Source organism: Zootoca vivipara, chromosome 10, assembly GCF_963506605.1.
Source record: "Zootoca vivipara chromosome 10, rZooViv1.1, whole genome shotgun sequence".
Classification (NCBI taxonomy): domain Eukaryota; kingdom Metazoa; phylum Chordata; class Lepidosauria; order Squamata; family Lacertidae; genus Zootoca; species Zootoca vivipara.
In genome coordinates, this window is record NC_083285.1 from 60,014,773 (window position 1) to 60,030,962 (window position 16,190).

The 16,190-nt window shown below is 46.9% G+C and overlaps 1 protein-coding gene across 3 annotated transcripts in view; it reads left to right on the top strand.

Moving 5' to 3' along the window:
• Nucleotides 1-1,256: 1,256 nt before the first annotated feature.
• The window catches only part of BCAT1 (branched chain amino acid transaminase 1), a 58,805-nt gene continuing 43,871 nt past the window's right edge, over nucleotides 1,257-16,190 (top strand). Inside the window, exon 1 of one of the 3 annotated variants that reach the window (XM_035128279.2) lies at nucleotides 1,257-1,503. In XM_035128279.2, coding sequence (XP_034984170.1) covers nucleotides 1,498-1,503 — 6 coding nt within the window. In that variant the 5' untranslated portion in view covers nucleotides 1,257-1,497. Of the gene's footprint in view, nucleotides 1,504-7,242; nucleotides 10,565-16,190 lie in introns of those variants that run through there. The other 2 variants (XM_060279168.1, XM_060279169.1) reach the window with 2 other exon arrangements.

Here is a 16,190-nt window from a genome sequence, read left to right on the forward strand (position 1 = left end):
ATGTTGAAGGGGTGTCTAAATTTCCTATACATGCCCATGGTTCTGAACTGGTAGTGACTGACCAGGAATGAGACTTTGTAGAGGTAGAAAGTATATTACCCCCTGTAATGTAGGAATCTCAACACATGGTTCTCCCATCCCATTTGAAACCATGCCAGACCCTGCTTAGCTTTGCAAATGTGCTAGTGGTTTGGTTGCTGCATTTTTATACCCCCAAAAAACTAGGGAGGGAAACCTTTGGCCCTCTGGATGTTGCATGAACTATAATTCCCATCATCCCTGGCACTGGGCTGGACAGGAGCAATAACCGGATGGTCAAAGCTTCCTTACTATTGCCCTAAAGTTTATTACGTTTATTAATTTTTTTGCATCTGAAAATCTTGGGGTTACCCCGAGTCTGCTGGTACTTTTCTCCTGTGCACAGGAAGACTTGAATCAGAAAGAAATGGGATGGTGGAAGATAGCCCTGTTAATGGCTGTTAGCCATGTTGGCTAAATAGAACCTCCAGGTTTAGAGGCAGTCTATCTGTAGATCTTGGCTCAGTGTGTAGCAGCTGTGATGAAGGCAAATTTAATTCCTATGGGTTAGGGGTCATTAGGAAAGGAACGGAAGATAAATCTATCGATAATAATGCCATTGTACAAATCGATGGTGCAACAGCCCTGGGGAATATTTGTTTCGCCTCGCCCCAGAAAAGGATGTTGCACAGCTGGGAAAAGGTTCAGAAAAGGGATGACCCAAAATAATTTTTACATTAAGGGAACCTAAATGGTAAAAAAAAATATTGAGGAGAGTTACACATAGTCATAGAATGCTAGAATTATGGAATCATAGAATTGTAGAGCTGGAAGGGCCTCGAGGGTCATCTAGTCCAACCCCCGCCCCCTGCACTACAGGAATCTCCACTAAAGCATCCCTGACGGATCATGGCGGGAGCCACCACCAAGAATCCTCTTCGATTTGCAATTGCACCCCTTTGCTTAATCAAGAGCAAGCCTGCCACATCCCACAGGCTGCCTAGGGCATAGATGCATAGATAGGGCCTAGAGGAGAAGAAAGCGCAAGCGGTCGCGAGGACGGACGTCCTCCTGGTCCCTTGCAAGCGCTGGACTTGCCTCCAAGGATGGATGGAGAACCGGGATGACGGCGCCGCGGGGATTTGCCGCTCTTCCTCCCCTTCCTCTGCCCCCTGGCGGCGGCTGCGGGGAGCGCCGTTTCCTGCCTGTGATGCAATCGGCGCGGGTAAAAAAAAAGCCGCCGTCGCCGCCCGCTGCTGGAGAAACTCGCTTGCGAGCCCTGAGCTGCAACGTGTCCCGCCGGCGCTCGCTTCGCCTCTCCTGGGCTCTTTTTTTTTTTTTGCAAAGCTCTGCTTCGGGAGCGGCAACTTTTGGAGACGCCAGAGGGAAAGAAGCATCCCCCCACGTCTCTGCAAGCCGACCGCCTTTTCCTCTGGCCACCTTTAAATTTTGGGGATTGGGGTGTATTTATCCAGCGCAATGAAGGTAAGATCTGGAGGAAGCGATCGTGCGCAGCAGCAGCAGCTGGTTTTGCGGGAGGGTGGGAGATGCGCGTCAAGGAGCCCCGGCCACGTTTGCAAACACACACACACACACACACACACACACACACACACGGGAGCACACGTTTCGGGTCCCGGAGGCAGAGAAAGATTGCAGCTTCTGGGCCGATGATCTGGTTCCAATTGCGCTTCTTTGCTCCCCAGTCGTATCCATATGGGCCAGTGCTGAAAATGTATAGGATGGGGGGAAACGGGGGAGCCATCAGCAATTTATTTATAGGAATGCTTTTTTCCTCCCATTAGTTCGGTAAGATTTTGAAGGTTCCTTTAAAAAAGTGGCGGGACTTTAAGGGTTAAAACCCCCAATTGCATTTATTCATCCCCCCCCCTCGTGCATTTTGCACGTTCAGTGTCTTCCCCCCAAATACAGCAGCAGAAAAACAACAGGCAATGCAATGACTAATTCGGACTGGAAGTTTCCAGGGTTTATTTTTTGTGGCTTATTCTGGAAAGAGCTATATTGTATATATGTGTGATTTAGTCTCTCTCTGTGTGATAGATATGCATTTGTGTGTTGGATGCTGCGATTTGGAGGGCCCCGGAGTTTATTTATAGATCTTAGCTCTGCAGTCAATTTGCATGCTCCGAATCAGGTCATCGGGGAACGGGAGAGGCACTGGTTGTTGACGGGCACCCTCCGTGTAAATGGGAAGATGTGAGCTGTCTACCTCCAGAGACGTGAGGCCCTGCAAGTTATTTCCCTCTTCTTCCGCCTCCCCCAACTCAATCTTCTTCTGCATGTGCTCCAGATCCTGTTTCCTTTCACACATTTCCTCTGCTCCGTTGAAGGGAAGGGGAAGAAATTCTTATCTTCCAGGGTGGCTTGTGGGTATTTGGGGTGGGGGGGAGAGGAGGCAGTAACTTTATACCCTGGTGAACAGCTGAACCGCAGGAAGCATTTGATTTTTGTTTGAGGGGGGGGGGGGGAGCCTGCAAGTAAGAGACCAGAGAAAGCGTCTGTATTCACATAAGTGTCACGTCACTGCAACTTTGAGCTGCGCGTCATGCCCCTGGCAAGATGGGACTTGCAGCCAGAAAGCTAGCTCCTGTGCCAGACTCACTCTGGGATCCTTATTGCAGTCACAGAAGGTAGAAAATCAGGGTTGCCACCTTCTTGTTCTGAAGGGCCGTTAACAGCTGGTCAAGAGGCATTAATAAGTCGCTGAAGCTTTTCCTCCCAAACTTCTCAGATCCAGAAAAAAAAGGCTTCGCCTGTTGAATTTCAGCCTGCCAGGCTGCTGCCAACGGCTAGGGCAAAGCTGGCAACCATGCAGCGTCACATATGCAAAGTACGGAATGCAGAAGTAACCAATCGGAGCTGCAGCAGAATGTTGCCGTGTGGAGTACTGTACTCCTGTTCAGGGCTCCAGCCAGCCATGCCCTATTCCAGACTATTCCATTCCACACACCCACACACCCTGGCACTCCTTGCACAGTTGGTTAGCATTCTGTGCCCACGCTGCATTCTCAGCCCTCGTTCGTAGGACTTAGCAACCTGTCCTATACAGAGTCAGGCCATGGGCCCACCTGGCTCAGTATTGTCTGCGCCAGGTATCGTCAACCCTTTAACCCAAATGTGTGTTTGGGGACCCATTTCTTACTCTTTCCCCATATATTTGCACAGCGGTAGTCCTCCTGTTGCAGCACAACTTGGATCAGGCTGCGTTGATTGGTAGAACAGTGGCCTGCACTGACTGGCAGCAGCCCTCTGGGGTTTCAGACAGATGTCTCTCTCCTGGGTTTATTTGGCCACGCCGGGGATTGAACCCAGGACCTTCTGCATGCAAAGCAAACGTTCTGGCTCTGAGCTATGACTCTCCCTTCAGTTGCTTGGGTCTCCCTTTCTTTTAGCTTCCTTTAATTTGCTTCCATTTCTGCAGAGCTTAGGAGCTCCCTAGGCCTGCTAACACAGTGCCCCCACCCCTTGGTGGTTGGATAGTGTTCTTGGCTCCCCGGAGACTTGGGAGTTGCTACCAAGCTTGGTGCTGTCAAATATTGGACCCTGGTTTCTCTTATGCATTGACCAGGCTGTCTTTGGAGCCTGGCAACACCTGGAGGGCACCGTGTTGCCTATTTCTGGGCACTGCTCAGCTGGCCTGCAGTCTTCCATCAGGCTCAGGTGATGCGTCAAGGGTGCTTAGCCTGGAGAAGAGAAGGTTAAGGGGTGATATGATAGCCATGTTCAAATATATAAAAGGATGTCATATAGAGGAGGGAGAAAGGTTGTTTTCTGCTGCTGCAGAGAAGTGGACACGGAGCAATGGATTCAAACTACAAGAAAGAAGATTCCACCTAAACATTAGGAAGAACTTCCTGACAGTAAGAGCTGTTCGGCAGTAGAATTTGTTGCCAAGGAGTGTGGTGGAGTCTCCTTCTTTGGAGGTCTTTAAGCAGAGGCTTGACAGGCATATGTCAAGAATGCTTTGATGGTGTTTCCTGCTTGGCAGGGGGTTGGACTGGATGGCCCTTGTGGTCTCTTCCAACTCTATGATTCTATCTAACCAAAGGACTGGACTTGTACCATTACAGATTGCCGTAGGTGCTTGCATGATGGAATGTGCCATTTATTGGAATGGGGTGTGGGTGGGAGGGGAGCCCAATAATATCCATACACATAGAAAACTACGTGCATCAGAGAGGTGGCTGCATAACTGATAGTTTTCTAGATGCATGGAAATACAGGGGGGAAAGGCAGGGAGTTTTTTTGCGGGGAGTATCACATCTCTTTTTTGCTGCCCTTGGCATCCATTTTGTGCTGGCACCCGCGGCACTTTTTATCAAGATATGAACGCTGCTGGCACATCCTTTTATTTTTTACCAAAAACAAGCACTGGAAATAGTTGTTTGCTTTGAAGAGCATTCGGTCATGATGTGATTGAATCTGAAGCGGTCCAGACCAGATCAGGCTTAACTCCCTGATTTGCCGTTTATGAGAACTTGTTATCTGAAAGTCAAAAGTCTTCCAATATTTTTAAAGGATCCTCATCCACTGCAAATGGGTCGTGGAAGAAATTGTTCCCAAAGAATAGTTCTATCAATCTCTTATCAGTCAAAGGAATAGGGAACCCCTTGGCATAAATATATTTTTATTTTATTTATTTCATTTCTATACCACTTTATATATATTTTTTTTAGGGAAACGAATCTCAAAGCCTGTTTTCCACCTACATTAAAACATCGAATAAAACAATCCAGAATAAAGCAACTGAAAGTCAAATATGAAGTATGCATTCAAAGCAATATAGTTAACTGGAAACCAAAATATTATCAAAATAAAACATGTCAGAGGTCACAACTACAGAATGCAGATTTAGCACAGCAAAATGATCTTAAACATTTCTAAAGGAAGTAAAAGAGCGCCATTGAAAGCAGCGCAAACCAGCAGGAGAAATAAAAGTATTATCATAAGCACAAATCATTCAGTTTGCAGAGGAAATATCAGTGTGTGGACTAAAGCTCAACTTTGTCAGTTGCGTGAAATGAGATTGTGAAGCAGGTGGCTGGGCCTTGCAGGGGACATTTTTGTGAATAAATCGATTTGCAAAGTGAGCTTAAAAGTTAGCATTAATCAGCATCTGCTCAGAGGTTCCACATCCACCCATGAGGGCAGAAGTGCATGTTATGCGATTCTTTGGGTTTTTTTGCTATAATTCATGGAGGTTGAGGGAGGCAGCATGCCTCTGCAAACCAGCTGCTGGAAATCCCTGGAGATCTTGTGCTCTGATCCTGCTTGCAGGCTTCCCCTAACCATCTCGTTCTCCATTGTGAGAACAGGATGCTGGGCTACACGAGCCTTTCTGATATGCTCCACCAGGACTCCCCTCATTCCTTTTCACTTTGGAAGATTCGCACAGAGAGGGAGGCTTCTAAACTCTTTCCTCTTGCATTGAATTTCTCCACCGAGCAGTACCATCTCCTATTGCATTTACCCGAGGAAAAGATTCTAGTCCCAGTATCTTTTCCCTAGTGGAGACAAAAAGCAGCTTTTCGTTGGTCTCACTTTTAAACAATTATTCCCACCCACCACCCACATTTTGCATTGATCTCAGGAGTTGTACTGCATGCTGTTTTTTTCCTCTCTTGTATTATTTTTTTAAAAAGTTTTTATTAAATATTTTCTTGTGTTACTAAAGTACACACAGCGCCTCTGTTTTCAGACCATAAAGTCCTTTCTGCAGACCAGTTATTATTCTCTGGGTTTTTTGTTAATATTGTACACAGTGCCTTGGATTTTTTTTTAAAAAAAAATTAAAGGCGCTATGACAGAAATATTGTTTAGTAAACTGATTGAGGATGGGGGGGGGGAAGCATGGAAGGATGGAAGAAACTGTTTCCCCCTAGCCGCCTCCTCTCGGTTGGATTGATTCCCCTCACAGGGTTGTTGTGCGAGCAAAAGGACTTCTGGCTGTGCATTGCAGCTTCTTCTCCTTGTCTGCACCCAGTGTGCTTTCCTCATCCCCCTCCCAAGAACCCCTAGAACATATTTGGAGAGATGGGAAGTTCTGTGCCGGGGGTGGGGAGTTATTCCTTGCGAGCCACAGCTTCTTTAGACACGGCCCGCCATCCTTCCACTTAAAATTGCATCTGCATTGCGTTTTTAAATTTTTTACATTTTAAAAAATTATCCCAAAAGAATCGTGGGGCTGCGCATAATCTGCGATTCCGCTCTGAATGAAAACAATGGAAGTTAACAAGGTGCAATCATTCTTGTCGGCAACCCAATGGCTGTAGGTATATGCCCAGTACTAGCTGGTCTTCACAGGCTCAGGTTTTAATCTCTGCAAGTCATCGAAAGCGAGAATCATTAGTTAGTGTTTGTAGTGGCAATACCAACTTTGGTACGGTCACAACAGGGTGCAGTGCCAACAGTACCAGGAAATAGTTTTAAGCGACACAGAAGTCACTTTGGGTTACCTGTGATGGAATGTCCTGCTAACAAGATAACAGGATAAGAAGCATAGCAAAGCTGTGTGGAAGTGTTTGGGAGAGAAATTGCCAAATTTTTTGCTGCAAAGTACCTCCTGTTTATGGACCATAAAGAAGGCTGATCGCCGAAGAATTGATGCTTTTGAATTATGCTGCTGGAAGAGACTCTCGAGAGTCCCATGGACTGCAAGAAGATCAAACCTATCCGTTCTTCAGGAAATCAGCCCTGAGTGCTCACTGGAAAGACAGATCGTGAAGCTGAGGCTCCAATACTTTGGCCACCTCATGAGAAGAGAAGAATCCTTGGGAAAGACCCTGATGTTGGGACAGATTGAGGGCACTAGGAGAAGGGGACGACAGAGGACGAGATGGTTGGACAGTGTTCTCGAAGCTACAGTTTGACCAAACTGCGGGAGGCAGTGCAAGACAGGAGTGCCTGGTGTGCCATGGTCCATGGGGTCACGAAGAGTTGGACACAACTAAACGACTAAACAACAACAACCTCCCGTTTTGCCGTTGCTATTTGAAGCACCCATGTAGAATGCCCTCCCTCTGAATGTTTTGGGGAGAACATCATACCAAGAGAAGTTTGCTTTTAATGTATTGCTGCATGCTGGGTTCTAGACCTTAATTCCCTGGCACCAACTGCTACCAGCTATCAGGGACGGAGAGGCTGTGTTGTTGGGACTCCAGCTCCCATCACCCTTGACCGTTAACCATGCTGATAGGGGCTGATGGGAGCTGGAGTCCAACAACATTTGGTATCGTTCAGTCGGTAGAGCATGGGACTCTTAATCTCAGGGTTGTGGGTTCGAGCCCCACAGTGGGCAAAAGATTCCTGCTCAGGGTCCCTTCCAACTCTACCATTCTAGTATTCTATTTAGAGAACCACAGGCTCCCCCAGCCCTGATCCGTGTCCACAAGCTCAATTGCTGTGCTTCACTTGTTTCGCCTTATGAATGCAGGGTTGAAGGAAATGCAAGGGACACAAACGCAAGGGGAGATTTTAGGATTGTGGGAATGTACTGTACTTCATTTCGTGTGTGTTCTTGAACCTTAAAGTCCACCATTGGACATGTGAGTCTCAAAACCACGGCTGCCTCTGCATACACAAGGCACAGATGCTTTGGTTGGCAACTAGAATTCGTGGGAGTTGTACTCCAGAACGTTTGGAGAGCATCAAGATGCGGAAGGTCGTTCTGTGTTAGCTGTTGTTAGTCCATCAGCAAAAAGTACCGCAACAACTTCTGAAGTCTTGCTTGGCACTTAAGAAGAGGAGGAGGAGGAGCCTGAAAATCTGGCTGGAGGCTAGAATTGTTGACATAGCACTAAACCATGGTTTAGTGTTTCGTCTGAAAGCATCCAGTGTATATCAAAGGGCTCCGAGCCATCGGAGAACTGCTGTATGAATGCTAAGCATCGTTGCACTCATCCAGAAATTCAGAGGTGCTGACGAAATAAATTTGGAACCCTCCTGACAATGTAAAACAACAACACAATTATGAAAAATGACAAGCTAAAAGCATGCCTGTCAAATGGCAGTCAAGTTTCTCTCTCTTATTATGACTGCTTACTCAGAAATGATCGCAGTTGTCTTATTTACGTGACTACCCCAGCTGAGTTTCTGCCCTTGCAAATCCAAGAATCCTGTCTCAGTTATACAAGGACCAGCGAGTCTCAGTTTCCTTGGAATTAATTGTTTTGTCTCGCAAAAGTATCCATTAAGAAACAAGGCGATGGAGTAAAATGCAGGGCGCCATTATTTTTATTAGAGGTTAAATTGACTTTCCTCCATTAGAAGGACTTTGTCAAATATTGCCGCATGCAGCTGAAAATGAAAACCGGCTTTGCTTATCTGAAATATAAATGCTTCTCCCTCTCCTTTCCCACATCAATCCAGCGAAAACAGATTTTGGGGATAATCACAAGGTTTCCACTAGCTTGCCTTACCTCATTTTAAAAATCTTAGCACATCCGAGTCTTTCTGCATTTGATGCCCTATGTTCTAGAATCTCAGAGTTGCCTTCCTTTGATGCTCACTGTTCGTACACAGAATTTAAATGTAAGATCAAATAGTGCTTTGGGTATAAGATGGTTGCCTGGTTTGCCAGGGCTGAGTCTTTTTTTCTGCTGTGGTGTGTGATATTTGAGGGGGGGGAACCCCAGTAAGCACCTGGTGATTCAGGGTGACCTTTTTCTGCGAGGGCCACATCGCCTTGGAATGATCTGTCAAGGGCCACATGGCAGGTGGGTCTGGAGCTGAAACTGGGTAGGGGCAGAGCTAGAGGCGGGCGTGATTCCCCCCACTTTACTCTCTTCCTCCTTGCCACCCACATGGGGTCAAAGGTCAAATGAAATGGGATCACAGGCCTCAGATTGCCCACACCTGATTCAGTACCCTTCTCCATTGGTGCCCAGGGTACATTTCGCCACGTGAGCCAGGTGCATAGGAATAATTTTTCCAGTGAACCCTATTGATGCGGCTTGTAGAAAACTCACCCAGACTTGAGCACTGAGTCATGCTTAGCGAGGCAGTGGAGGGGTGGGGAAATTGCTGAAGGAGTTTCCATTGGTTCCTCCTGTTCTTGTTTGCTGAACTCAAGTCTGATCCACCAAGGCCCTGAGCATTACAGACCAAATTGTCCCTTAACTACGAAAGGGAAATGGGGCAAACATGGTTGCTTAGGAAATGTCACCTGCAGCTAAGCCCCACTGAACCAGTGTTAGAAACTCAGACATATAAGCTAGGCGCCAAATGGCTCCTAAAACCAGGGTTACAGTCGCCAAAACGGAGTGTCTAGTTGCCATTTTGGGGCCAGACAGCTCGAAAGCTGTATTTTTCAGTACGACGTTTTGGTTCCGGAAATTCATTCTGATTGTGCAGATAAAATATTGCGGTTAGCATTTTGCAGGATGAGTTGCTTGCGTGTGAAAGCAGTCAAGATCCAAGGGTCCCCAGGCATGCACCTCCAGACGGTGGAGATGTCAGGCACCATCCTGGCACCCGGGCACCTTCACTTGGTCGCAAGTAGCCGAAAGCCAGGTGCCAAATGTGCCTGGCGAATTTCAAACACTGCTTTCAGCTGCAGCTAAGCCCCACCAAACACAACTCCCAAGGAAACATGCATAGGACTTATTGCCTTCCTAAAACACATTGGTGCGCCACGATTCTAGGTTTGTTCATTTGAGAGACTGAAGTTAGCCCTATCCTATTTCAAAACACACTTGCTCCCTCTGTGAGCAGAGATGCCTTTGCAAACAGGGGCCCTTTTAGTGCTTAGGCAGAGCAGGGGGTAGCTACCCAGTCAAACTTCCTGTTGGGCTATTGCAGACATAAATCCAGCCAATCCACTTCGTTTATGGCCTCCTCTCCCACAGCAATAAAATTTTTAACTCTTTTTGGAAGGGTCATTCTAGCAGAATAAACACAGACAGACTCTCGGCATCTCTGCATAGCCATTCTTATTTGACTTCACGCTCCATGGATTAGTGTGCTTGGCTGGTTGCATGAGCTGCCCAGCCTGGAATGATCATAAATCTGTCCCTCACCTGCTTCTGACAGGTGTATTGCAAACAATACTCAAGGGTACAAGACATTTTGCTGCCCTGGAATTTTAATGGTGGTAGGGCTGTGCCTGCAACTTCGACAGTTTTATTATCTTTAAATATTAATCCAAATCTTTACGGAGGAAAGGTGGAGATCTGCCCTGATAGCTGCTCCGAACATTGCGTTTGTTGTTATTGACGATCGTATCTTTCCTTCTAATAGCAAACTCAGCCGATTAAGTGACGGCATAATTGTTGGCCAAACAGGGCAACTGACGAATAGGGTCATGTCAACATGCTCGGAGGCAGAAGTACACAGCATAAGTAGTTCCTCCCTACCAGTTCTGGTGGAGTCATAAGAACGTAAGAAAAATCCACTGGATCAGGCCAGCTGCTCATCCAGTCTAGCATCCTGTTCACACAGCGGCTAGCCGATGGCTGATGGAAGCCCACAAGCAGGATCTGATCGCAAGAGCACTCTTCCCTCCTGTGACTTCCAGCAGTTGGTAAAGGTAATGGGACCCCTGACCATTAGGTCCAGTCGCGGACGATTCTGGGGTTGCAGCGCTCATCTCGCTTTACTGGCCGAGGGAGCCGGCGTACAGCTTCCGGGTCATGTGGCCAGCATGACTAAGCCGCTTCTGGCGAACCAGAGCAGTGCACGGAAACGCCGTTTACCTTCCCGCCAGAGCAGTACCTATTTACTTGCACTTTGACGTGCTTTCGAACTTCTAGGTTGGCAGGAGCAGGGACCGAGCAACAGGAGCTCACCCCGTCACGGGGATTCAAACCGCCGACCTTCTGATTGGCAAGCCCTAGACTCTGGTTTAACTCACAGCGCCACCCGCGTCCTTTCCAGCAGTTGGTACTGAGAAGCATTTCTGTCTCCAGCCATGGATGCAGAGCATGGCTAGTAGCCATCCACAGCCATCTCCTCTCTGCATCAATCCTGTTTCCTCTCTTCTCCCTTCCTCTCCCCAACCTCCTTATGTTCCTATGGGCTGTTGTTGTTTCAACAAGTGTGCTGTCTGTGTGCTTGAGCTTCACAAGTCAACAAGTGTGCATCCTTTTGCACAAACGCTTGTGCATGTTTAGAGGCAGCTTATACTGTACCTGAGTTCAGTCTTGGTGTAAACAAAAGACTCCTGGTCCTTATTGCCTTTTTGTTTCTTGTTCTGAATTGTTAAGAGAGGAGGAGCGTGTCTTGTTTGTCACTCAGTGGTACAAAGAGAGGATTATCTGCATATAGGAAGTGAGATTTATAGGCCAACAGGATGCAGTGAGCAGCGTTAATATAGTTGCTGTTTTTGCCTCTGTTGTCACACTGGCAAACAATGCAATCGTTAAGCAAATGGATTAATGCCAGGTCTGACAGGCAGGTCAACAAAAGAGACACTTAGAGGCTCTGTTCTCCAGTTCAGAAGAGTGGAAATGTCTCATTTGGCCACTTCGTTCTCTCTGCCGCTGCCGCCACCGACTTATCCCCAGCAATTCCAAAGCAAATGATGCTGATGCCAAAGGAGGACAACTAATGCACAAGTTTTCGGAAAACAGGCCCCATGACCCAAGTGTTAAAAGGTATATTTCAGCAGGAGACGTTCAGCAGGAGACGTCTTTGCCACACGGTGCTGGAATTCCAAGTAAAAACAGCAACTGCTTTGCATCTGTCCCTCTGTGCCAAGGCAACATCCCTGGCCTAAGTTCCTGGGTCCTCCAGGACGAATGCGTCTTGCGATCTGATGGTGACTCACAAGGCGAATGCATTTTGTGAAAAATTTGTCTTGCGAATTGCGGTTTCCCATAGGAATGCATTGAAATTTAATTAATGCGTTCCTATGGGCAAAAAAAGAAATTTCAATGCATTCCTATGGGAAACTGCGATTCGCAATAAGAATTTTTCGCAAAACGAATTGACTCGTGGAACGAATTAAATTCGTCTTGCGAGGCACCACTGTATATGGTTTATTTGCACATTCATAAAAACCTGAGCCTATGCTGGAGGGGCTGACAAGCATTAGCACCCCAGCCTTGGATTCTAGCAGAAATCAAGCATGGCTCTCCCTCTCTGGCTTCTGCCTGCCTCTAGCCTAGCTCACCCACCCATCCCTCTGGCTTTTGTCTTCCTTAGCCCCAGCCAGGTGAGAGACTCTCCAGCACAGAGCAGCTTCCTTAGTCAGACCAATGGCCATGCGACAATGGAATCCCCCCATTCGATTTTAACCCTTGCCGAGTCCAGTGGATTTAAAGGGGCTCAGGAACCTTACAGCATAAACACCGCCCACCCGCCCCTAAAAAAAACAACCCTCAAGTCACAACAATATTAATTTCCTCTAAGGCAACACTTTCTTGGCTGACCTCGTCTGCTTAACTTAATTGCTATGCTGAATAACTGCTGAGACTGCTTGTAAAGATTTAGGACTTGCATAATTCTGTAAGCCATTCTTGACGTTATTAATTAAATGGGCTGAGGTAGGGGGGAAGAGATGGAAGAAATTGTGTCAGAATCGTAGACTGTTTTAGCTTGCAAGGGACATCTAGCCTAAAAGCGGTCTCTCATCCAATTTGAAACCATACTGGCTCCTGCTTAGCTTTGCAAAGGCACTCCAGTTTTATTGCTGCTCCACTAGGTTTCCAGCACCTAATATGGTAGCCATTGATAGCTCTCTCTCTTCTGTGAATCTGCCTAATCCTCTTTTAAAGCCATCTAGGTTGTTGGCCATCATTGCCTCCTGTGGGAGGGAGTTCCATAGTTTAACTGCTCTGCATGAGGAAGGATTTTCTTTTATCTTCCCAAATCTTCCAGCATTCAGCTTCTTTGAATATCCTCAAATTCTGATATTATGAGAAAGGGAGACAAGCTTTTCTCTCTCTCCACTTTCCCCTTGCCATAAACATCTATCACGTCACCTCCTCCTCACCTTTTCTCTCAACTTCAAAGCACCTTTGCTGTGTTTATTCAAGATGGCATACCCAGTTTCCTCCCTCCTCATATCATCCTCACGCCAACCCTGCGAGGTAGGCGTTTGAGCCAAAGTGACATTTTCCAGCCAAGAGCCAAGCCCTGGGGTGAGATGAGGGGGAAATGGACCTCTTGAATCAGCATCTCACAGCAAACACCATCAGTTTACTGCACAGTTTGGGATCCCCCCCCCCGAATATTTCTTTTTGCGCTCATTCAACGTCAAATGGAATTTTTTTTTGGGGGGGGGGTATTCATCTGTGTCTAGTTTTGCAATAACCTGGATGTAGTCCTGGCTTCTTCAGATCCCTTTTCAGAAAGGTCACGAGGAGTTGCAAGCCTTTTCAGCTGGTGTTAAAAATAGAGTTGAGTGACTCAGCCGTTCAGCGACATCACTTTCTCTGCTTGATGAAATAGCAGCGGATTATTTATTTCTTTAAGAAAAGAAAAGAAAAAACACAAACTCCCCAGTGGGTATCATTATAGCTTTTCAAGTAATCTTCATCGCTTCCTGGCTGAAGTAGCACCTTAGCTATTCATTTTATTTCATATATATATATTTAAATGGCTCTCCTACAGCTTGCTGTTTGCAGTAATTTTTAAAAGGATGTTGCATTGCAAATGGCAGCATGAATGCTGCTTTGAAAATCTCCAGCTTTGAAGGCAACATTGCAAAAGCATTGTGATGGGAGCTCTCCTTCCTTTTATTTTGCATTTTAATTAAATGTGCTGTCCACACAATTAGCATTTGTTTGCACAGGTGATGGGCTTCTGGATTGCTTGTGGGGTGCTTGATTTGTGTGGGGAAGAAATAGCTGAGCTGTGGCCATTGACCCAGGAGCTCCCATTTTGCAATGCAGACATATGAATCATAGACCCCCCCCAGGGTCCTCTAGTCTATGGGTAGGCAAACTAAGGTCCGGGGGCCGGATCCGGCCCAATCGCCTTCTAAATCCGGCCTGCGGACAGTCCGGGGATCAGCGTGTTTTTACATGAGTAGAATGTGTCCTTTTATTTAAATTGCATCTCTGGGTTATTTGTGGGGCATAGGAATTCTTTCACACACACCCCCAGAAAAAAAATATAGCCCGGCCCCCCCATAAGGTCTGAGGGACAGTGGACCGGCCCCCTGCTGAAAAAACTTTGCTGACCCTTGCAACCCCCTGCAATGCAGGTATCCAACATGCAGTTCCCCATCCAATTTGAAACCATACCAGACCCTGCTTAGCTTTGCAAATGTGCTAGCAGTTTTATTGGTGGTGCCTTATACCCGGTCAGATTGTTTGTCTACCTATAGGAGGGTTCTCCAACATGGCACCCATAGGCTCACAAGCACTCTCGGGAGACTTTCCCTGGTTCTGATTGGATGTTCTTTTTCTGCCACTCTCCTTGCTGCAATTAGGCTTCATGGCATTCTGTTGTAGCCAATAGAATATATTGTAGTGTGTGCTTGGTTGCAGTGCATGTGTGTGGTGCCCACAACAATTTCGCTGGTCTGCAAGGGGGCTCATTGGCCCAGGAAGGCTGGCAAGCTCTGGTCTACACCAGTTTTGTCTAGTCTAGCTAGCAGCGGTGATCTAGGTTCACTGGCAAAGGAACTGCCCATCGTCTGAGCCTTCTAGCTTTAGAAGCAATGGATGGAAGTTGGAAAGTTCTCTGTTGCACAGAAGAAAAAGAAATTTATTTATGCCCCGTCCATCTGGCTGGGTTTCCCCAGCCACTCTGTGCAGCTTCCAACAGGAAGGCCCTCTGCCTGGTTCCCTGTAACCTTGCTTCTAGCAGTGAGGGAACTGCCAGAAGGCACTCGCCGCTGGACTTCAGTGTCCGGGCAGAATGATGTGGGTGGAGACGCTCCTTCAGGTATACTGGGCTAAGGGTGTTTAGGGCTTTAAAGGTCAACACCAACACTTTGAGCTTTGAAAGACCAGTGTCCAACTCACACCTGCACGATGGGGCACATTCTGCCATGCTGTCTGGCAAAGGTCTTTCACCAGAAACCTAAGGCTGAAACAAGCCTAGGCAGCTTTAAACCATCCTAAATATCTTTGCAGAAGCTTACGAAAAGCTTGGCCTGTCGCTCAACATCCGAAAAACCAAAGTGCTGCACCAACAAGTACAAAATAATCCCTCTGCAGCGCCACAAATCCAACTCAATGGTGTAACGTTGGAAAATGTTGATCACTTCTCCTACCTAGGCAGTTATCTTTCCAAAAGGGTCAACACTGATGCCGAAATCCAGCATTGCCCGAGCTCTGCGAGTGCGGCTTTCTCTCGATTGAAGTGCAGCGTGTTTGAGGACCGGGACATTCGCAGGGAAACCAAAATGCTTGTTTACAAAGCTATTGTACTACCAACCTTACTATATGCTTGTGAAACATGGACCACTTATAAACGCCATCTCCAACTCCTCGAAAGATTCCATCAATGGTGTCTCCGAAAAATTTTACACATCACTTGGGAAGACAGGCAAACTAATACCAGTGTACTGGAAGAAGCAAAGATCACCAGTGTTGAAGCAATGATTCTTCAGCATCAACTTTGTTGGACTGGTCATGTTGTGCGGATGCCTGATGATCGTCTTCCAAAGCAACTACTGTATTCTGAACTTAAATATGGAAAGCGTAATGCTGGTGGTCAACAAAAGAGGTTTAAAGACTGTCTCAAGGCAAATCTTTAAAAATGTAGTATAAACACTGACAACTGGGAAACACTGGCCTGCGAGCGCTCCACTTGGAGAACATCCTTTACCAAAGGTGTCATGGGCTTTGAAGAAATTCGATCTCAGGACGCAAGGGAGGTGCTAAGAGGAAGGCACACTTGGCAAATCCAGACCGTGATCAACTCCCGCCCGGAAACCTATGTCCCCACTGTGGAAGGACGTGTGGATCCAGAATTAGCCTCCACAGTCACTTGCGGACTCATTGTTAAAATCGTGTTTATGGAAGACAATCTTACTTGGCTACGAGTGATCGCCAAAGAAGATACAGCACACCAACCATATTTAAGACTCCTGAGTGAAGCTTTTTCTTTTTTGCTTTCTGCACAAACAAGGAGGGGGGTGGGTAGGTGGGATTCCCAGGCACACCCTGATGCTGTCTTTCCTTTGGGGCTTAAAGAGGGGTAAGAGCTGTACTATCTGTTGCATTGCAGAGGACTCTGCTTGCAGGCATTTTGCCAAC